This window comes from Urocampus carinirostris, chromosome 14 (assembly GCF_059441175.1).
Source record: "Urocampus carinirostris isolate Australia breed hairy pipefish chromosome 14, RoL_Ucar_1.0, whole genome shotgun sequence".
Taxonomy (NCBI): domain Eukaryota; kingdom Metazoa; phylum Chordata; class Actinopteri; order Syngnathiformes; family Syngnathidae; genus Urocampus; species Urocampus carinirostris.
The window spans coordinates 28,988,841-29,011,702 of record NC_142362.1 but is presented as its reverse complement, the minus strand read 5'-3'; the positions used below and the strand labels follow the sequence as shown (position 1 = coordinate 29,011,702).

The window sequence follows — 22,862 nt, the reverse complement described above, 5'->3', positions numbered from 1 at the left end:
TTTTTTCCAAGCAAACTATTTTTCTTTGGGTCATTTTCCCAGAAGATTAAGGAAAATAGGGAAATGAGACTCACGCATTTTCCTTCATGTTCTGAGTAGATAAATACAAGAATTGTTGTTTCATATTGTAGAATTTTAAGTGTTGCAGTGATTGATCTAAAAGTGTTGTTGCATACATCGTCCACAAAGTATAATCCAACACAGGGGCCAGAAACCCATGGTTCACGAGCCATATGTGGGTCTTTTCATTAATACGTATGGTTTAGAGACAAATTTGATTGCATGCAGATTTTCTCCCTGTCGTCCAAAATTGGAGTGGGTGAAGCTCTTTTTAGTGCACACAAAGCCGAATCAAGGCTGAGCTTGTCGACAGTACTGTCCAGTATACAGTATATAGGGCATATTTTAAACTACAGTTTACAGTTTACAGCCAAAGTGGCACACCCAAAACATTGTTTTAGCAGTACATGGCCAAGGAATCTCTTATATGGAATCTAATTAAACAACACATGTTCATTATTGAGACACTTTATGATGAAAAGCCACATAACTACCCAGAGGCTCTCACAAAGACCTAGAGCAATTTGATTGGTTGAGCAATAGGGATGGATGGAGCTATGCAAACAGCGCAAGCACTCTCTCCTGTCTCTTGCCCTGCGCCGTCTGCGCGGAAGGGAAATACGTCAGTATGATTGTTTGCAGAATTTTGTGACATTTTTACAAAAGAACTTTGCTCGCACCTTTTAAACCATTACTTATGACAAAAATGACAGTCAAATGAGCCTTAACAATCCTAAGTAACGGCGTGAGGGAGACAAATTTTAAGCAGTGTATTTATATGGGACACATGCTCTGGCATCATTATTCATTCATAGATTTTATGAAATCGTCAAATGTCACACAGGGAAATAAAATGTGCTGAAGAATAAACTATGGTGTGGAGAGCAGGTTCCGTGGTTTTGTGGAATTTTGTCAAAAAAAATACGGTATGGCTATTTCCCAGCCCCCCAAAAAATCTAAATATTTTGCGTTTATGGCTCTCTGTGTCAAAAATGTTCCCGACCCCTGATTTAACACCTGCTCTCAGGTTGTGCCACTTATGTAAATGTCTAGACTGCTCAAGATGTGTGTTTTAACAATAGACATAACACTCTTTTGTTGCATGCAGTCAAATACTAAGGCACATATCATAGGAGGTTAATATGCAACGCGGACCAGGACCTTCCGTGTATTTCTACATTCACATTTATCATCCCAGGTTTTTTCAGGTGACAGAATGGAATGGTTTATTTACCTAGAAAAGCCAGCAATGGATCATGAAAATTGCAGTTGTCAAAGCAAAGGAGCACACGAGCCCTATCCTCTCAGGCATTGGCAGGCAAGAGAAGAATGAGGACATGCACAAGTAGATTTTGATTCCCTTGTTGGCGCTCTATAGGCTGTTCTTTTGCATCCAAGGTGGGCTAAAAATATCTGCCCAGGTGGAAAACGCATAAGAATGTGGTGGAGGGGATAAATGGGCGCTTTGTCCTCTGTCTTTATCATCCCATTCTAATTACTGCAGTTTGACATGTAGTCATGCAGCTTGGGTGGGGACTAAACAGAATAAGGACAGAGTCATGCTCTTGCAATTATGGAAGGGTGAGGTAAGATTTGGCTGTTTCTGGAAAAGTGTGTCTCGAGGAGGGTTTGTGTTACACGTCCTTCAAGTATAGTCTCCTCAGTATTGACTTTGCATAGAAAGTGAATTTGCTTTATTTTAGGAACAGGGCTGGGGGCTTATCATTATGGTTTACAAAAGACAAAAATAGCTGTCAGGTTTGCTGACTGTGATGGAATTTATTGACTGTTTCATTTTTGTGTGTGTAAAAATCTGCATTAGCTGTATCGTGAAGTGGCTAGGGAACATTGTTCTTTATTTTACAAAGCAAGTTTATTTTAGGCTATTTACTGTAGATTATTACTTACAGCACAGCTGAATATCTGGTAGGAGAGTGAGTAAAGGACATGCATGGCTCAGAAAATAAACTAAGGTCAATTGTGTTGAAGACAAGTTTAATAGCCTCACTACTTAGCAGAGCCGCTCAACCAATTGAGTTACCCATTTCTCTTATATTCCATTTTCTCAATTTGTAATGTTTAATTGTCATTTCATATCAGTGGTTCTAAACCTGGGTTCAATCGAACCCTAGGGCGAGTCAGTCAAGATGCACCTTCTCGTAATGTCTATATGCAAGGACGTGCTCTGCTTGGCCATCATTGGGTGCAAATGATCACGGGACATTGTTTGGCCAAACAGTGCTGCGTGTAATTAAACACACTTTGTGATTCAATGTGTGAAGGTCATCATAATTACTTTCTTCCGTTTTAATCCATACTTTGTCGAGCAAAAAAAGAAAGTTATCGAACGATATGTACAATTTTGATTATCATGTATCACGTAGCGGATAGGAGTCCTATCTGCATTATTTGCAATGCCAGGTTGTGAGCAACTCGAGCCTCGCACCAGAAAAACTAAAGGAACACTCTGAGAAGCTGCATTGAGATGAGGAATATAAGAACATAAATATTGCTAATCCAAGGTGAAGAGAGCCAGATCAATAATAAGGCCACTCTGCTTGCTTTTGGATCTGTACCCATAATAAACCGATCGTAACAGCGTTATATAAAGGTGTACACATGATAGCAGGGCACGCCACACGTCATTTGTGTAACACTTGCAAAGGGAGACAGCAAATCTGATACTTGGAACAGTGTAGGTAAATAGTCACAAATTCTTTCAAAAGAGACTATCATTGAGAGAATAAAGGAATAAAGACATCTTGGGTCAAGTAGTTGCAGATCTCGGATTTGAAAAAAACCCCAACATTTAATACAATCATGTAGGGTTTGGTGAAAGCGCATATGGAATTGGTAGGGTCTCTAACAGGGTTAAGAACCACTGTTTTACAGCATTCATATCCTTTGAAAGTGACTCCGAATCTGTCCCTGAAAGTGGTACTTTAAACATTTTAATCTTAAAACTTCAACAACAATCGTTTCATGTGTCTAAATTTGAATCATAACCAATACAAACAATGTGTGTAATTAAACTTGGAAGGCAGCCAAATTGTATTGAATGGTTCAACTAAACGCTATCCTTTGAGAGGTTAAGAAGAAAATGTGTACTAATTAATGTTTAAAGACTGCTGTTCCCCCATCTTCCTGGTGAAAGTTAAATTTGTAAAACACAGTGTACTAGCAAGCTCCATTTTTAGTTTTGTTTTATTGTTAAAGGAAAAACCTATGAAGTGCAAAATTCTTCTTGATAGATTATGTCCTCTGTTGCCCAATTAATGTGAAGACCAGACAGTGGAGATTTGACTGCATGATCAACTATGGCAGTATTGGAGTGATCACTAAAGGCTTAGAGATGTCCCAAGAAGCGTAATCTTAAAAGTTTGTATGACTAAGGTTCAGGTTAAATGCATGTTATGTACTGTTTTCAACTTTAAACCCTGATAAGGACCTAATTTCAAGGAAGCGGAGAGGAGTAGAGGGAAGTTGGTGATTGTTTTGGATTGAGTTTAAGAGCAGAGCCTCCCTATAACCATTCTTCATGAAGAAAAAAATGCTAAGAACGTTAGATAATGGATATCTAAAATACTGAAAAACACATTAGATAGATACTTATCAGTGCTAAAGTGAGATGAGTTGTTCATATGATGGATTTAGGTCACGTGACAGGGGGACTCCCTTTTTCCCCTGCAATTCATTTTTGGGGTTTTAATTAAATTGCAAGCATATAGGACTTAGCCCAGGTGTTGACCTTCTTTATCTTTGATTTTGTCTGAACTTTAATTTATTGCCCTCTTTCTCTGCCTTCAAATTAACTTTACAATGTCTTGAAAATGTGGGCTGGTGGGTGGAATATAAGAGAGTGCAGACTGGGGTGACATCATTGATGCATTCCTTTCACACTGAATAAGCTGGCTGAAGACAAATAAGCAAGATGTGTGTAAAAACTGAGGAATCCTCTAGATACTTTAGGTACTGCTGCTGTGTTTATCTCAGCTCTTTCCCTCTGTAAGATAATCAGAAAGACCACTCTAGCTGTTTAACTTGGCTGTTTGTCTTCGTCCTCATTATTTTAAGTTAAGGACATCAAACCAAGAGTTACATTGTGTCATTTTTTTTTGTCCTTATAAAGTCAGCCAAGAGAGCTATAACTGACGTCTAATCTGAGATGGATAGACTGCTTTAGACTCATGAAGAAGGCAACATCCAAAGCTTTTTTTTAATTATCGAGGGTAAATGCCCCAGTTTTAATGACTGCAGTCAGTAACTGATTAAAAATTGTTCGCTTGTGACGCTTCTCCCTCCACATCTGGAACTAGTCACAAGTTTGTACATCATTTTCAGTAGGCAACTAGTTCATACTGAGCAAGAGTGTTATTTATTTTGAGTAAAATAGAACCACTCCCTCCTAAACTAATGTTCAAATGTTGGAGAGACAAAGGAATGGCAGGAAATGCTGGAGAAGGGGCGATCAGGGGCGAAACTCTGACCTAGATACAGATGAGATTTTGGCTCCAGACGAACCAGGTCAGGCCCCAACTGAGGCACAACATTGCTCAGGAATGTATTCTACTCCCAAATTCTCCCATTAATGCTCACCTTTTAATCTTCAACTGCTCAATTTAGTTCATACTTATGTAGCTTTAAACCAGGGGTTGGGAACCTATGACTTGCAAGCCATATACAAAGTGTTTAGGTGACAAAGCGACTCCCAGAACAAATGACATTTTTAAGTAGAGACACATTTTTCTACGTTAATGCGCTGATCCGTTCCAAGCCTCGCAGAACTACAGTACGATAGTTTTTTTGATAAATCATAAAAAACATCAGAAAACGAAACAAATACAAGTTGAAATTAGATTATCGCACAATGAACATAAAACAACAATCAGATAATGTTAAAAAAGAAGAATGAAAGAAATAATAAAAATATTAATGTACCTTTTTGCCTCACATTGATTTAAAAACTGATCCACTGAAGTCTGCTTTTGACATTCTGTCGGAAATACGCGAGGCAGACGTAGCAATAGCCCGACTTGTCAACACTTTTTCCGGGTGATTCCTTTCCACAAATTCCGAGACTTCAAGGAATGTTGCTAAAATGTGTTTAATCTGGGCTGATTGAATGATGGCTGTGTCTTGCTGGAAACTCTCCTCCTCCTCATCTGTGAACTCTGAACTGTGACGGTGACATGAAGAGCATGCTGGGAGCTTGAATGTACACTGGCTGCCAGGTAGATTTGAAGCGATAGCAAATTCATTTACATTTGGGAAACTGGCGGTAGCGAATAGCAGAAAATAAATCAAAATATTTTTGCTTTTATGGCTCTTTGTGTCAAACGGGTTCCAGACTGGATTAATACGTTGTTGAATACAACTACAATATTGAATGTCGTTTTTGGTTCAGGCATTTTGGATGAGATCATTCGCTTCATTGCTAGGACCTTAATCTGGCCTTAGCTTGGCCTTTTGGCTGAGAGTAAGTGTCCCGGCTCCTAGGCTTTGTAGCGTATTATGAACTGACCGATAACGGATAATGGATAATGAATAACGAAGATAGATCAATAACCCTTAAAAACCCCCAAACCCCATTTACATACAAACGGCTGTACAGGTGCTTGTGATCCTTAAAATGCTTAAATTTTAATGTTGTGTTTAGATTAGGTGCTTGTCAATAACTGAAATTGACTCCATATTTCTGAACAAAGCTGCTTAAAAATGATGCTGACACTGCTCTATGGTGGCTTCGCTTTGTCATTGCATTACCGTTTCCCTTGTGATTAACAGCAACTGGCATTAGTTTGCCTGGCATTGTCCCATAAAGCGTCATCTCCCCATACGGGTCGTGCCCAAGAGGACAGGTGCATACTACACCTAAACAAGGGGCTATGAAATGTGTATTGGTCCAAGGATTATGTATCAATTATTGACATTTTAGAGCCATGCAGCAATGGACATTTGTTATGGGCCGTTCAAAAAGATTAAGCTAGAGTTTCCCAGTGGTAAATTGCTGTGGAAAGTCAAGAACTTTCTGCAACTGAAAATGTAAGCTGCATATAACTACTATATTCACTATTTACTCAAAATCTAAAAATCATATGTCTTGATAAATGCACTCACGACATTAAAAATTGCACGTGTAAATTGCAGATATATTTGTGGTGCTGCAAAATACATGATTCACACCGGATTTCTTCTTTCAATAGCACTAGAGAAATTGAAAATTCGGCTTTGGAATGTCCTTAAAGGGTGCTTTAAATGGGTGTACAAATGTTGATCCCGAATAAATCAATGGATTTTCCCCTTTCTAACGAGAAAAGGGCATTTATGGGAATTGATCCTAATTGGCGTGTGAGTGACATCGGTCCTTGAGTGCTATCGATTGACCTTCTACAGTAACTCACCAAAGCATAGCAAAGATATGCACACGCTTTTGAGCAACAGCCTAAATGTACACATACAAGCACACAATGTCAATGTGAAATGTCATTATCGAGTGCCCTGCTGATATGGTATTTTTTTTCTATCAGTAAACACAAGAAAGAGGATTTAAAAATGCATTTGATGTCAATCGTGGCAGAGAAAATTTTCAATTCTACCAGCATTGTCTTCTCCATCTCCCTCTAACCTCGTCATCTTTTATCACCACTCCCACTTTCCCTTTATTTTCCTTCCATTAAAAAGAATAATCTGGTTTCGGTCCACTGGCACTCGGTCCCAAAACATAGGAAGATGGGAATAAAACATAGAGAGGCCATGTAAGTTAGCTTCTTAGAAACAACATTTAGGTGAATGAATATCCTACTAAACTTGTATTTGTTTTATTGTGTTAAAGACATTTTAAAAAGTCATTGAACTGGGGACAACAAAGTCTTATATGTGGGAACAATGCTAAGATGGAAGAAAAGTAGTTGAATGAAATATCTTGGCATTTTAAAAATAGAGAATTTTTAAGTGTTGCTAAATAATTAAATCAATGTTAGGAATTTATGTGTTGAATTTGAATTACCCAAAGCAATTGCTGATGATTCAAAACATTGTACTCACTATATAATAGTGGCATATAAGCAATTTAGTCACAAGTTATCAGCAGCTTGTTTTTTGCTCGGTCTGAGTATGCTAAAGTTGCATTAAACCTTTTAATACCAGATTTTTAATAAAACATTTTGCAGAGAATCTCTTTTAAAATTGATGAGCCTTTCTTAAAATAAATGTGTCTTTAGTGGTTTATTGTTACAAATGGATTAAAAGTTGTAATCCTCCTCACTGACTAGTTGAAATTGCCTTATTATGTAGCCTTGCGTTTGTATAAATGAATTTTATTTTGATATGAGTATTACCCCATTTTGTGGGAATAAAATCTGCTCCTGCCTCCAAATATTCATTATTGCTTTTTTGAATACTAACAAACAATATCGGACTTGAAAAAAACATATGTCAGTATTTTGTACACAGTATTACAGTATGCAAGTCTTTATTGTAGATATACTACGTGATCTATGCTGTTTCTACTCTAGGTTAACTCAATTATTCAAAGTCCTACCAATACTTTCGAGCACAGATAAGGTTGTATTTTGTGCACTCACCTTTAATAAATGATTATTGAATTTTACATATGAGTAGTGCAGAAATTGTCTTTACTTTTTATATTATTAGGATGGTGAGGAAAATAAAGCAGCCATAAAGGTTTTGGGCACTATATATTATCTTGGGTATTATGGCTCCTTTTCTGTTTAACTGCACAAGAGTAAATTCTACAGTTCAAATTATGCAGCATTTTGTTTAGTCTTGGAGGTCTTCTTTGTGTGATGAATATTGATTTATTTCTTATTTTACATATCAGTAGTACAGTTTTAAACTAAAAAACAAATTTTTATATACCGGTACGTATATAATTTTAGAGCCATTTTTAACTTTGTCATGTAAGATGAATAAGATGGACATTCAGGCACAGAAATATGAATTGTCTGATGAACACAGAAAAATGGGAAAGATGTGTGTCATGGCTGTTTTGTGTTATATTGATTCTAGAGTCTTTTTACAACTTTTAATCATGTTTTTCTCAAGTTTATCATCAGCGTCATCGCCCTCTAAAATTTACGTCCAAGACGACAGGAACATGCTACACCTGAACAAGGCATTATGAATTGTGTACTAGTGCAAGGGTTACGTATCAATTATGGATTATTATTTTGGGCCACGCAAGAAAATTAGGCCAGTGTTTCCCAGTGGTAAATTCTTATTGAAGGAACTCCTTCTAACTGAAAATGTAAGCTACTTTTTACTCAGTTTTACCCAACACCTATAAAGGGAGAGATTTGTCTCAAAAATAATTATATTCGGAGTTTAATCAAGGTCCTAAAAATCATGTCTTGATTAATTTTAGGAGACCAAGAGGATGGCCGCGATTGACGTGGATGGATGGTGTTATGAGTGCAGGAAAGAGGTCTAAATATAATGGAAGCTAGAGCTCTTGTTGGTGATTGGAAGGAGTGGAGAGGTGTTGTGAAAGGATAGTGGGATTGTGGACGTGTCTTAAGGATGGGCTGGGCACCCGAATGATGCGGCAGGGGTAAACCAGTGAAAGCTGTCCGGCCCTGCTGTTGAACAAAAGAGTGTGTTGTGTCACCCTGACCCGAGTGACATGGCTGCTTTCTGGTGTCCCGTTTCATCTGGAGGGACGAAAGCATGACCAACTTAGGTGCCGAGGTGCCTAACTTATTTGGGTGTTTGGGCAATTGGGTTGGCCATGGTCCCAAAAATTTTGGGGTGTTTTTTTGCTATTTTTTTCCTTTTTATTTTCATTGTTATTGTATGTGTTTGTCTTGTTGTCGGTCACCCCTTTTGAGGGATATGACCAAGGTAGATAGATAGATAGAAAAACTGCATATGTAAATCACAGATATATTTGTATGTTTGCAAAATACATTATTCACATCAGTGTACAAACCCTAATTCTTGTTCCTATACAATCAACGCCCACACTTTCCCCTTTAAAGTTCTAATCTGATACTATGTACGCCTTACAACAACAACAACACACACACAGGGTGCACAGCACTTTCGGGCCCGCCGCATATTTTTAAGAAAATCTAATACTTTTATTTGTCCTTATATAGTCGTGAAAATAGGGTTAATGTATTCACCAATTGTAAGAGGATGTGTTACCAAAGATGTTTTTAATGGTCCCTTTATTAACCTATTCTGGACCTAATTGACTGGTGTACTGTAACACACTCCAAATATATTCAGACACACCACCTGAACATGTTGGAATAATGTACTGTGACAGGAAGGTTACGATGATAAGATCGAAACAAACGCATTCTGCCGTGATCTCATTATGAGGCTCTTTTTCGATTGCCACTTGTGGTCTCCTCTCGATTCCACTCTCACCATAGCAACAACCCAATTGGCTCGGCCTGTAAAGGAGGAAATATTGCCTGTCTATGTTGTTCTGCATTCATTAGTTAAAATGTCAGGGTTGTCTTCTGGTTGCACTTGGATGGACAGTATAGAGCAGTCGTTTGCAGAGCTCATACAAAATTCAATGTGGTAGTTTCAGTCCAAGTAACCAATTGCAAGCTTGAGGCCAAAGAAATCACTTTGAAGATTTCCCCCCTAACATCGGATTATTATGTGTGTGAGCTTTAAATCATGCATAGAATTGAACCACCGTTTCCCTCAAGCTCCTTTCACAACTTTTAGGTTCAAATCTGCTCCACTATTGCATGTGACTTCAAGCTGCACCCAACCCATTATCCATCTTGTTACATTCAATTACTGTTGAGCTTATGTGAGACTCCAAGAATCCAGCCCTTGTTTGACTCCGCATAACAGCCCGTGAATGTGGACCGCCAGCTCACGTGTGCTCGAGCAGAGGAAAGGCCAACTTCTTTCTGCCTCACTCTCATTACAGGAAATGGCGCCTTAGAGGGGGAGGAGGGTAGGGGGCTAAATTGTATGGGAACAGGCCCAAAGAAAAACACACACGTCACTCCAGATGTGGCGACACCCTGTACACGTATTCACACCGACAACAATACACTGAGGCCGAGACAAAGGCACGCAAAAATGGAGAAGGTATTAAAGGTTGTAAAACCGTCTGTGTTTGCTGCTTGAAATTGGGTGTATTTCATAGAGGAGGGGTCATGGGGTGACACACTAAACAAGCCAACAGCCAAAGACAAAAGAAATAAAATACGTCATGGTGAAATAAACAAACTTGAAATGCTGCGGTTCCTATCCTGTTTGTGCGTCAACACTCAATTCCATCAGATTTTCCGACTAATTTGTTAAAGCTGGGTCTGAATAATAACCCAGAGTTCAAGCAGTTGCTGTCAAGCCATGAGATGTATTGCCACCTAGAGGAGGGACTCTGACCATGCATATTTGCCTTTCTGTTGCACAGATTTTGTGATTTTTCTCTGCACAGATTTATGGTCAATGCATAACAAGATTCAAGCTGTAATGTTGGAGTAGTACAATTGAGGTGGTTATGGTTCCCGATTGAAAAAATTATCCCCAGAGATAGAGCTTTACCTTTTACATCACATGTGGCAAAATCATGGCCCACGGGCAAAATGCAGCAATGCTGAGAGAAGCACAAGATAAAAATGAGCATCAAACAATGACTTGCAGTTTTAAATATGTCCAATGGATGTCAGTAAAGCCAGGTGCCACTCCCAAAGCATCTACTGTAGCTGTATTTGCTGACTATCATTTATCAACCAGAGAACATTGAGCAAACCCATCCAGGTGTCTTTTTTAATTCAAAATAAGTCATTGATGCACTGTTTTAGGCAATGGGGAGAATACTTTTAACAAAAAGCACCTGGGTGTCTTTGTAGAAGTTTAAATAAGCTTTAACTCCTTTCTATCACATACATTAAATCTGACAGCAAAGTTCCTATATTCAGGTAAATATTTTCATTAAAAAAATAAAAAGGCAAAGTACTTTTCAATCATCAACAATCATTTGAATTAGTGTGCTATATGTGTCACTTTCCAGTCTGCATACATTTTCACAAAATAGAAAAAAAATAATTCATTCATTCATTCTATTGTTGTTTTGCTTCTTCTTTTTTTTTTACTAATTCACATTTGACAAACACTACAAGAAATTAAATCTTAGTGAAGGTAAAACATAAAGGAAAAAAGAACATGAATAATCGTTTTATAGCCAGATCATACTTTAGTTTTGAGCCTCTGAAAAGAACCCCAGCCCTCCAACTAAGGACCAATTGCTATTAATTTACCAGTGGTCCTCAAGAAAATGTTTTTCTAACTGTGGCTCTTGAGCTAAAATGAGTATGACACCCTTGTATTCCATAATCCTTTTTGTGCAAATATCCCTGTCTAATTTAGGGGTTACAGTGTACACGTGTACACGAATGACAATAAAGTAAATCTGAATCTGAATCTGAATCTGAATTATGTCTTTGAAACATTTCACATGATTGGAAATGCAAATGTGTACCCTAAATGATATCCTCTTTTATTTTAGGAGTTGCAGAGCAAGAGCAAAGTGTGTGCAAATGTTTTCTGCGGGGCAGGCCGTGAATGTTCCGTAAGTGAGAAGGGGGAGCCCAGCTGTCTGTGCATAGAGGTAAGTAATGAGGTGGGAAAAAGGTTTCTGCATCATGTTTTCCAATGCAAGTCCCTTGTTTTTATTGTCCTTCCAGAGCTGTAAGACCCACAAGCGGTCAGTATGTGGAAGCAACGGTAAAACATACAGAAACCACTGTGAGCTGCATAGGGATGCATGTCTGAGTGGAATGAAGATCCAGGTGGCCTATGACGGACACTGCCTGGGTATGTTTTGATGTTTCCAATTAAACTACAGTATTTTTTTGCACTATAAGGCATACCAAATTATCAGGCGTACGTAGAGGTGCCACTGTACGTCCAATATAAGGCTCCCCGGAGTACAAGACACACAGATTTTAAACCACTGCAAGGGCTAGAGATGCACAAATATTAAAAATGTGCCTCATTTGCCCATTGAGTGAGCTGCCGAAATATATCATCGATTACTATTGCATACAATTGTTTAATATTGGATGCAAAAGGAATGCAACAAAGAACTTGGCGTGTCCCAGATTATAGACCAGTAGGGATACAAACGACAAATGAAAAGGTTTTGGGTGTTATCTTATCATCACACTATTTTTATTCATGGTACCTAATTGTTGATTTTATTATTGTCAACTTGGATGGACAGAATACAGGAGTCATTTGCAAGATTTGCAAAGTCATTACGAAGTGCACGAGATTCTGATAAGGGTAGTGTGGGAAGTAATTCGGTCGTTCTGGCAGTAAGAGCGAGCGCACGTTGCAACAAAGACGTGTCGTGACTGCAGGTACAGCTTTGTTAAGTCTTACAAGCGTCGCAAAAGATAGATAGATAGATAGATAGATAGATAGATAGATAGATACTTTATTCATCCCCGTAGGGAAATTCACACTTCCAGCAGTCTACCCTGTTGTTTATTAACAGATGAACATGATGCCCGAGGGGTGCTTGTAGCGAAGTGGATGACGTCGCGCCAGTCCAAAAATTCGACATCCCTGCGGCAGGTGGAGAACTTTTCTTTGCGAAAATCCAGGGATACACCACCTCGTGTTAGCAAGTCCGTCCGCCTTCTCTCCGATTCCCCCCGGCTTTCGTGTCTCTGTTTAGCGGCGTTGAAGCCGGATTGCTCCGGGTAGCTCCGGGTGGCTACACGTTAGCGTCCGGAATGCTAAACGTGAGCCACGTTTCCGCAAAACACAGCAACTGCGCTCCCTGTGTGCTTCGATGTTTTCCAAAAGCACTCGATGATCTTATTTGGTCGTGAGTTCGCATTTACCATGATTACGAATGGTAACGAAGCCTTATAACGCCGCTAGCCGCTTCGCTAGCTCCGGCTTTCCCTCCACGATGGGCCCCTTCATCACGCCGGCACGAGAATTCTTAAGGGCACGCATTTCTTGTGCGTTAAAACCCATGTCCATAGGATAGAAGTAATCCATAGTGTAGTTGTCAAAACGGGAAGAAAAAACACCGAAGATAGGAGCAAACAATAAAACAACAGGGCAGCTGCTGGAAAAGGCAGCCGCTCGTGGCAGCGCCGCTTTGATTTGATTTAAAAGTACAATATAATTTTTTTTAAATCATAAGAGAGCATCAGAACATGAAAAAAATAAAATGTTAGTTAAAGTTAGTTTATCTCATGAGTCCAAATGTTAGTACCTCACAAAAACCACCAGCAGATGCCGCTGTAACTCAGCAAAGCTCACTTGCTGTCTTTCCCTTTTAAATTTAGAATTAGAATTGTCTTTATTGTCATTGATAACAATGTGACTACAACGAGATTAGACATGGCACTCTAGGAAAAGCACGTAGCAAAGAAAATGATAGGCATAAATAGGCAACAATATTTACAAGATAGTACTTGGAGACTGACCTAGTTGTTAGTGCCTGCAGAGCCAACAACATTACAAAGGACTCCTCTCCACCCGGTCGCTACCTCTATGACCTGCTGCCCCCTATTAAGTACTACAGGTCCCTTAAAACAAGGAGTTAAAGACTCCAGGGAAATCATCACCCGAAACAAGCACACAAGAGTCTGAAAAATACAAAAGGTGTATCAAAAAATGTTATATCATTTGAATATCAATAATTCATCATTGAGGCGGCAGTAGCTCAGGAGGTAGAGCGATCGTTTTAGGATTAAGGGATCCCAGTTCGAATCCCGGCTTGTCCGTGTTACATGCCGAAGTGTCCTTGGATAAGACACTGAAACCCCAATACCCCTAATAAGCAGGTTAGCGCCTTACAGATTTTTAAGAATAAATGTTATGATTTTTTAACGTTAATACTTTTTGCCTTGATCATGTTCTTTATGTAATATTTACTTCTCAAAGGATATCAACTCTTTGAAAACCCTTTTTATCTTGCATATGTTGTCACGGTTGCCATGGCGCCCAGTTGGCCCCGCCTGTGTGGCGCCAGCTGCAGCTTGTTGACAGATTGGTTCCCTGTCAGTATTTAAACTCTGTCCTGTCAGTCCCCTCTTGTCGGTTCGTCTGGGAATCTCTGTTTTTACACGGCAAGCCCTTTTTTTTTGTCCTGTTTTTTGCTCCTGTTTGTCTCCCGCTACGATCTGTTTTGATCTCGACTACGTCTGCTCTCCTGTCCCGGATTACAACCTGTTTTGATCACGACCACGTATGTTCTCCCGTCCCGAATAATGATCCGTTTTTTTATCTCGACCACGTCTACTCTCTTCTCCTGGCTTTCGGCTTGTTTCCGATCCCGACCACGTTTTTTGCTCTTCTATCCCGGCTATTAACCCGTTTTTTTTTTTCCATTCCCGACACCGCCATCGCTCGCCACGGAAGTCCCACTTCCGCGTTCAGAGCGACCTGCTTCCCGCGTCCAGCAATCCCTGGATCGTGGGTGCAACCCCCTCCCTTTCTTCTAATAAAACTTGTGAGAAACATTACACGAGTGGGTCCTGTTTCCGTTCTGGTCCTGATATATGTCTAGAGAAATTGATATTTATATCTTATTTATCAACTTATTTTGTAATTCTGTTGCTGCTTAATGTTATAACACTTAATTTTCATTGGACTGTTATTTAGATGCACTTATATCTTACCAGCTCAGAAGTGAACTTTATCTGCTTGCCCTCTAAAAAGTTCTATTTACTCTACTGATAGCTTGGATGTCGATCTGAGCTGTGGCACAGAATTTCCTTGTGAAGGCCAGTTATGTCACCCTGTCCTCATTAAAGTCCTTTTGCAAAACAACGCAATACTGAAATTAAAGACAGTGCTCTGATTTTAACTTAACATGGTTCTTTGTGTTTTTTTTTCTTATCTTTTAGAGAAAAAGAACAGTCAGGCAGCTGCCAGCCCAGGTATGTGATAGGCCACTTCAGATTTACATGCTTGGTGTGGCTGTTCTTAGGTTTATTACCCAAAGGTTCTAGACAAGGATTATTGACTATGCATAATGATTTATTCATAAATGTGAACTAATACAATGTTTCTGGTTCTGCAGTGGTGTGTTATGCTGCAGACCGCAATGAGCTGAGGAGCCGTGTGATCCAGTGGCTGCAGACCGAGGTCATCCCAGATGGATGGTTTGTAAAGGGCTCCAACTTCTCCGACATCCTGCTCAAGTACTTCAAGGTGGGCCATCCAAAGGGGAATACAGTAATCCCTTAATGTATCGCAGATTAGTTTTCGCGGTTTCGAGACTGCGATTTTTTTTCGTGCATTGTGTTCAAAATTCTAATTGGCAAAACAGTCGCCCCGCCCCTTTTCTGCTTGTGTCTGCCTTTGCAACATTAATGTTGCGGTCAAAACTGTTCATTACATATGCGAAAACCTTTTTTAAAATTTAAAGTTTATCTAAATGCCATCATGTCAACAAAATCTTCAGACCGACTGTGGCCGAACGGCAGAGGAAAATGCTTTTATATCGCCAACATGCTTAAGGAAGGTAAAAGCAGTTACGTCCACATGATAGCGAGAAACGATCATGTATAGTCAGGTCAAGTCGTGTTTAATTGTATAGCCCTTAATCACAAGGAGTCTCAAAGGGCTGCACAGACCACAGACTATTGCAAACTACAGACTATTATTACACCATCCCCTGATCTAAAACCTACATGAGGGCAAGGAAAAACTCAAAAACCTCAACGTGAGGAAAATTAAGAAACCTTGAGAAGGGACCGCACATGAGGTAATCCCCCTTCCAGGATGACCAGGCTGCAATGGATGTTGCAATAACAAATAATACACAGATATTGTCAACATGAAATATAGGTCAGATTGCAGATCGAATCTCAGGGGGAAGAGCATTCCACAACACCGGGGGCCGAATGGAGAACGCTCTGGAACCTGCAGTTCTCTTAGTTTTTGGAATCACTAGTTAGACCAGCATTTTCAGAGCAAAGGCTCCGGACCGGAACATAGGGGGAAATTAAATCTGAGAGATATGAGGGAGCAAGTCCATGCATTAATTTGTATAATACCAACAGACCCTTAAAATCACATCTTAAGTTAACAGGGAGCCAGAGCAGGTTAGCTAATATCGGGGTAATGTGATCAAACTTTCTTGCCTTAGTTAAAGGTCTTTCTGCAGCATTTTGTAACAGCTGCAGGTTCTTGACTTTGGACTTCGGGAGGTAACAAATGCATGAATATAATCCCCACATCAGACTGGGACAGCATAAGGCGAATTTTAGTATTGTTGGGAAGATGGAAAAAAGCTGTTTTAGTTATATTCCTAAGGTGTGTTTGGAAGGACAGATTGGGGTCAAATGTGACACCTAAATTTTGGACAAAGTCACTCTTGGTGATATTACATTTGTCAATATTCAGATCAGTTTTTGAGAGCAGATCATGGTATTTAGATGGACCAATAATTAACATTTCGGTCTTTTCAGAGTCGAGGTGCAAGAAGTTGAGTGACATCCATCTTTTTATCTCAGTGAGGCAGGCCTCCAGATTTCCACAGTGGATAATTTTGAAACATGCGAAATGTATTTCAATACAGCCCGCCAAACAAAACTGGCAAAAAGTGCATAGTTCACCTTTTTGGGACAAACTACGATATCTGCCTAAATAAGATTCCCAAGTGCAGATAAAACCAACCAATCATATTTAATATAAATAGAATAAATCTTCTTGCAATTTTCCAAAAGATGTTGCAATTTCAATGCGATTTTTTATTTTAAAAGGCGAGTGTATTTTCTGTGCCAGTTTTATTTTTGCGAGTAGTTAATCATAGTGACATGCTTTAACCTTAAGAAAACAGCACCTTTCCTGGGGAGCTTTGTTAAGGTTACTGTTTGCTTAGACCAGGGGTGTCAAACTCATTTTAACTCGGGGGTTCACACGATAGAACAAACATTCTGTCGAGGGCCGGACTCGTAGATTAAAGAGAAAGAAAAAGAGATAAGGAAATAAGAGAAAGAGGGAGGGAAAATGAGAGAGGGTGGGACAAAGAAAGAAAAAGAGAGAGAGGGAGAGAGCGTAAGAAACAAAAGATAAAAAGTTGCGAGAGAGGGGGGGAAAGAAAGCGAGAGGAAGAAAGAAACCCAAAGAGAAATAGAAAGACAGAAAGAGACGGACTTCCGGTGGCGCAATGAGGTAGACGGCAGCAAGGAAAGTAGCTCTGACAAAAATCACTAAAGAGTAATGTAATACTTACTTGGAGAAAAGACAGAAAGGGTACAAATTGTGACCCATATTTATGAGAAATTCTTCAACAAAACATGGTCAAGAAGGGGAAACTTGTTGAGGAAAAGGGCGCTAAGGAGAAAAAGATCGAGGGAGCAGAAGGAATGTCATCGGTTGACGAAGGACGTGACTCGGCCATCCTCCATGAAATCTGTAAATTACGGCAAGAACACACGGAAGCAGCCCGGGAGAACAAGATTTCGATGACAAGACTGGAAAAAAGCATCGAAGAACTTCTGGAGCGCACTGGGTTGCTGGAGCGGAGGGTGGAAAGCATGGAGGAGCTACATGCTAACACGGAAGAGCGAACGTCAAAACTAGAACAATTAACATTCTCCTTGCTCCAACAAACTGCCAAACTAGCAACAAAGTGTGAGGACTTGGAGTCGAGATCACGGCGGAACAACATAAGGATACATGGGATTCCTGAGGGTGCCGAAAGAAACGACACAATCGGCTTCATAACAAACTTTATTAAATCGAACATTCCGACAACCGAACATATGGATGTGCGCATTGAGAGGGCACACCGCTCACTGGGGAACAAGTTTCAAGGTAAAGCACTGCCACGGGCAATTATCGTACGTTTCACCGACTACATAGTGAAAGAATCCGTAATGAAAGAAGCATGGAAGCAGAAGACAACGTACGAAGGCAAGACCGTTTACTTCAACCAAGATTACACCACAGAAATCCAAAAAAAGAGGAAACAAGTAAGGGACGTTATCAAAAAGTTAAAGGAAAAGAACGTAAAGGCACAATCACCATATCCCGCCCAGCTGAAGATGTTTTTGGACACAGGAATAAGAACATTCTCTACACTGATGGAGGCAGCAACATTGCTAAAAGAAATGGGGATCGAAGTGGAAGAGGACAACACGGAGACACTGCAAAAGATGTTGTCAAAGAACATTTGGACCACAGTGACCGGAATCGAGAGAAAGACAAGGGAACAGCCCCATCATAGAAGGTGACTTACAAGCTCCTATGGAGCAAAACGAAGCCATATTCGGATTTGGGGAGAAAGAGTAAGGACCATATCTGCCCTTTCTATTATAAATTCAATAAGTTAGAAGTAAGTAAAATACCAAGTAAAATTATTATCTTTAAATCAAAACAATGTATGTATTTATATTGGCATAGAGCTACTTTAAAATATTTAGTTAGTTATAACTATGGACGACGGTACAAAAGTTGTTCACGCACTGAGTGCATATTTCCAGGAGGGTAGCCACAACTCTCCAATTGGACTCTTGGAAGACATGGGTTTTTGTTTTTTGGGTGTGTTTTTTTTCTTTTTGGTGAGAAATTATGTGTGCTTGTCAATATGTTTGTTAGTAATTTGGTTTGTTTTGTCAATGGAGGTGTTAGTAATTAATGTAGTGTTTCTGTATGCTTCAAAAATCAGTGAGACTCAATACAAAGCATGAGCAATCTAAATATTGTTTCATATAATGTACATGGGCTAAACCACCCCATCAAGAGAAAGAAGATATTGAATCAACTCAAGACATTGCAGAGCTCAATAGCCTTATTACAAGAGACACATTTGACCGAGATTGAACATAAGAAGCTAAAAAGAGAATGGGTGAACCAGGTGTTCTACGCATCCTATGGTAAAAGGAGGGGAGTAGCAATTTTACTTGGAAAAGGGGTGGCGTTTAAAGTCGAAAAAGAAGTGAAGGACAATCTGGGGCGATATATAATGATTATAGGGTCAATGGCCGGTTGGGAAATATCAATAATGAATGTTTATGCACCAGTTGAGGAAAAGGGGACATTTTTTCAAGTATTAGCTAAAGTAATAACCAACTGTGCGAAGGGAATGTTACTTATAGGAGGTGACTTTAACACTGTACAGAATTGCAAAGTGGACAAGTATCCTTCAGTACATGGAACAAACACAAAGAGGTCGAGGATGTTGAATAACATAACTAAAGAATTGGGATTGATAGATCCATGGAGAGAGAAGAATCCCCAAACTAAAGACTATACTTTCTATTCAAACCCGCATGGCAGCTATTCGAGAATTGATTACTTTTACATTTCAAGACAACATATGCATACAGTAGTAGAGTGTGGTATAGAGAATATTACTATAAGTGACCATTCTCCAATTACTTTGAAACTAAGTTTAGACAATGAACCCCATTTTAGGTATTGGAGGATGAATGTATCTCTCCTCTCAGATAAAAACGTAGTACAGGAAATAAAACGGTGTATAAAAGAATATTTCCAAATCAATGACAACAATGAGGTTTCTCCATCAATATTATGGGAAGGAGGGAAAGCTGTAATAAGGGGGAAATTAATTGAAATATCGTCCCGGCTGAAACGAATACGCTTAAAGGATCAGAAGGAATTGGAGGATAAGATTAAGGAACTAGAAGAAGAACATAAAAAAACACCAAGTGAATCCAGATTACAGGTATTAAAAATAACCAGAAGCAAATTAGATGAACTTTTGACAAATAAAGCAGAAGGGGCTCTGCGCTTTGTGAACCAGAGATACTATGAAATGGGCAATAGAGCCAGTCGACTGCTCGCCTTCCAACTTAAAAAGGCCCAAACAGATAGAATTATATCACAAATAAAACATCCTATCTCTAAACAATGTTTAGTAAAACCCAAAGGTATAGCAGAAGCATTTGCAGATTATTATAAAGAATTATACAAGGACTCAGAAAATGACTTAGATAGCTACACGGCACAAAACTTTTTAGGAAAACTACATTTACCGACACTAACAGGAGGGGATACATTAGAAATTATTCGCCCCATTACAAAACAGGAAATACAAGACACAATAAATAACTTAAAAATAAATAAATCACCAGGAACGGACGGATTCCCGGGGGTGTTCTACAAAAGCTTTAAGGAAGAATTAATACCAGTACTGCAGAAAGTATTTAACTATTCTCTAACAAAAGGAGATCCCCCCAAAGCATGGTCGGAAGCCATCATAACAGTCCTGCACAAAGAAGGAAAAGACCCAATATTGTGTGAAAGCTATAGACCAGTTAGTTTACTTTGTAATGATCTAAAAATTCTTACAAGCATACTTGCAAAAAGAATGCAGAAATTTATAGCGAAATTAATTAGAAATGATCAAACAGGGTTTATTCCGGGAAGGCAGGGTGCAAACAATATTAGGAGGATACTAAACATAATTACGAGCACAAAATCTAAGACCCAACCCTCGATGTTACTGAGCTTGGATGCACAAAAAGCTTTCGATGGGGTGAAATGGAGCTTCTTACATCAATCACTTATAGCCTTTGGCTTCCCTCCAATATTTGTTGAATGGGTGAAAATAATCTATAAAAATCCTAAATCTCGCCTTAGAGTAAATGGTCACTGTTCAGATTTCTTTGAAATCAAAAGAGGAGTCCGGCAAGGGGATTGTTTAAGCCCACTCTTGTTTGCAATAAGCATAGAACCACTCGCAGAATCAATTAGACAAAATGAGCAAATAAGGGGGATATTGGATGAAGGAGGAACAGAACATAAAATATCATTGTTTGCAGACGACCTGTTGGTAATGCTGGAGGAACCTTCGTTATCAATACCACCACTGTTGGAGAGCCTTAAAATATATGGAGAAGTAGCTGGGTATTCAAATAATGAGAGCAAATCAATAGCAATGATGATATCAGGAAAATGTCCAACAGATGTGAGTGAAAGATTTGATTTTAAATGGACAAATAAAGGGTTTAAATATTTGGGGGTGACCATTACACCACATACCACACAGCTGTTTGATGCAAATTATGGAATGTTGATAAAAGAAATAAGGAAAGATTTGGAAAAATGGGAAATTTTGCCCTTAAGTCTTATCGGCAGGATAGAAACAATCAGAATGAACATATTACCAAGACTATTATTTCTGTTTCAATCCCTTCCAATTCTGATCCCGGCATCCACATTTAAAATGTTAAATAAGTTGATAGCAAAATTCCTTTGGCAAAACAAGAAACCTAGAATAAAATACAAAACCCTGTTAGCTCCTAAAGAAAAGGGGGGCCTAGACCTACCCAATATTAAATATTACTATTGGGCAGCTCAAATTAAAGCACTCATCTTGTGGATTACTACAGACAAAGATACGATATGGGTGGACATGGAGCAGCGATCTTGTCCAAATATGCCTGTGGAATCGTTACCATACATATCAGTCACGAGGTGGAATAAATTAAAAATCCAGAATGAATGGATTAAGGGAACTATTAAAACTTGGTCAACAATACAAAAAAAATTAAAAATATCAAGATCTGTGAATAGGGCTACCAAAATAGCGAAAAATCCAGACTTTAAACCTGGGGTTATGGAGGTAGGGTTTCAAAAATGGGCCCAAAAAGGACTGATGTTGATTACCCAAGTATTGGAAGCACAGGCAATGAAATCATTTGAACAACTCCAACAAGAATTTGACCTACCCAGAAATGATTTCTACAAATATTTGCAACTAAGACATTACCTCCAGAAACACGAGGAATGGGGGAAAATATGTAAGGAGCCGACTAAGGTAGAGCAATTATTAATATCGTATACAAAAGGACAATCAATAAAGGGGGTTATATCAAAACTATATAAAGCCCTGAGAATGGACCTCAGTAATGAGGACATGGCAGTTAAGGAAAAATGGGAACAAGAAACTAATGTAGCGATAAAAGACAACGAATGGGAAAAAACATTGAAAGAGGGACACAAAATAACCAACAGCCCGACATGGAGGGAGTTTGAATGGAAAGTAAAAATGCGATTCTTCTATACACCCTCTATCACTTCAAAGTATAAAAATACCTCGAATCTATGTTGGCGTAACTGTGGGGGGGTCGGAGACTTTACGCATATTTTCTGGAATTGCCCTGTAATATCAAATTTTTGGAGAAGTATCCAGAGAGAAATAAAATTAATCACTGGCTGGGAGTTGCGGTTGGACCCAAAGGCTTACATAATAGGAATTTTGCCAGAAGAATTACTATCTGGTCAACAGAAATATATACTAAGGGTAATGCTTCTGGTAGCAAAGAAAATGATCACAGTGTCCTGGCTGAAACCACAACCGCCTGACATAAAACAATGGAGAGACAAATTAAAGCAAATGTACATTATGGAAAAAATCACTGCAAGACTTCAACTGAAACTTGACCAATTTGAGAAAAGATGGAAGCCTATCACACAAATTTTACTTGATGTCTAAACACCTCCCCCTAATTATTATGTGTTTTTTTTTTTTTGTTTTTTTTTTTTGTTGTTTTTTTTTTGTTTTTGTTTTTTTTGTTTTTTTTGGGTGTATATTTTGATGTATTAATTTATATATATATATATATATATATATATATATATATATATATATATATATATTTCTTTTTGTATGGATTTATTGTATGAGCATTTATTCTTATTTTCTATTAATAACATTTTTTGTTCTTTGTTGTTCCTTCTGTTATTTATGAGTGTGTCAAGTGTATATATTTTGTGTTGATGTAAGATGGGGGAATCAAACCTCTGTCAAAAATGGGTGTGAGAAATAAAAAGTTAAAAAAAAAAGAAAGACAGAAAGA

General features: G+C 38.8%; 1 protein-coding gene across 1 annotated transcript in view; it reads left to right on the top strand.

Annotated features, from left to right (window-relative positions):
- Positions 1 to 22,862, top strand: part of LOC148353126 (follistatin-related protein 1-like) — a 41,408-nt gene that overhangs the window by 6,922 nt on the left and 11,624 nt on the right. Inside the window, exons 3-6 of the mRNA XM_088352264.1 lie at positions 11,564 to 11,665; positions 11,742 to 11,871; positions 14,931 to 14,963; positions 15,107 to 15,237. Coding sequence (XP_088208390.1) covers positions 11,564 to 11,665; positions 11,742 to 11,871; positions 14,931 to 14,963; positions 15,107 to 15,237 — 396 coding nt within the window. The remainder of the gene's footprint in view (positions 1 to 11,563; positions 11,666 to 11,741; positions 11,872 to 14,930; positions 14,964 to 15,106; positions 15,238 to 22,862) is intronic.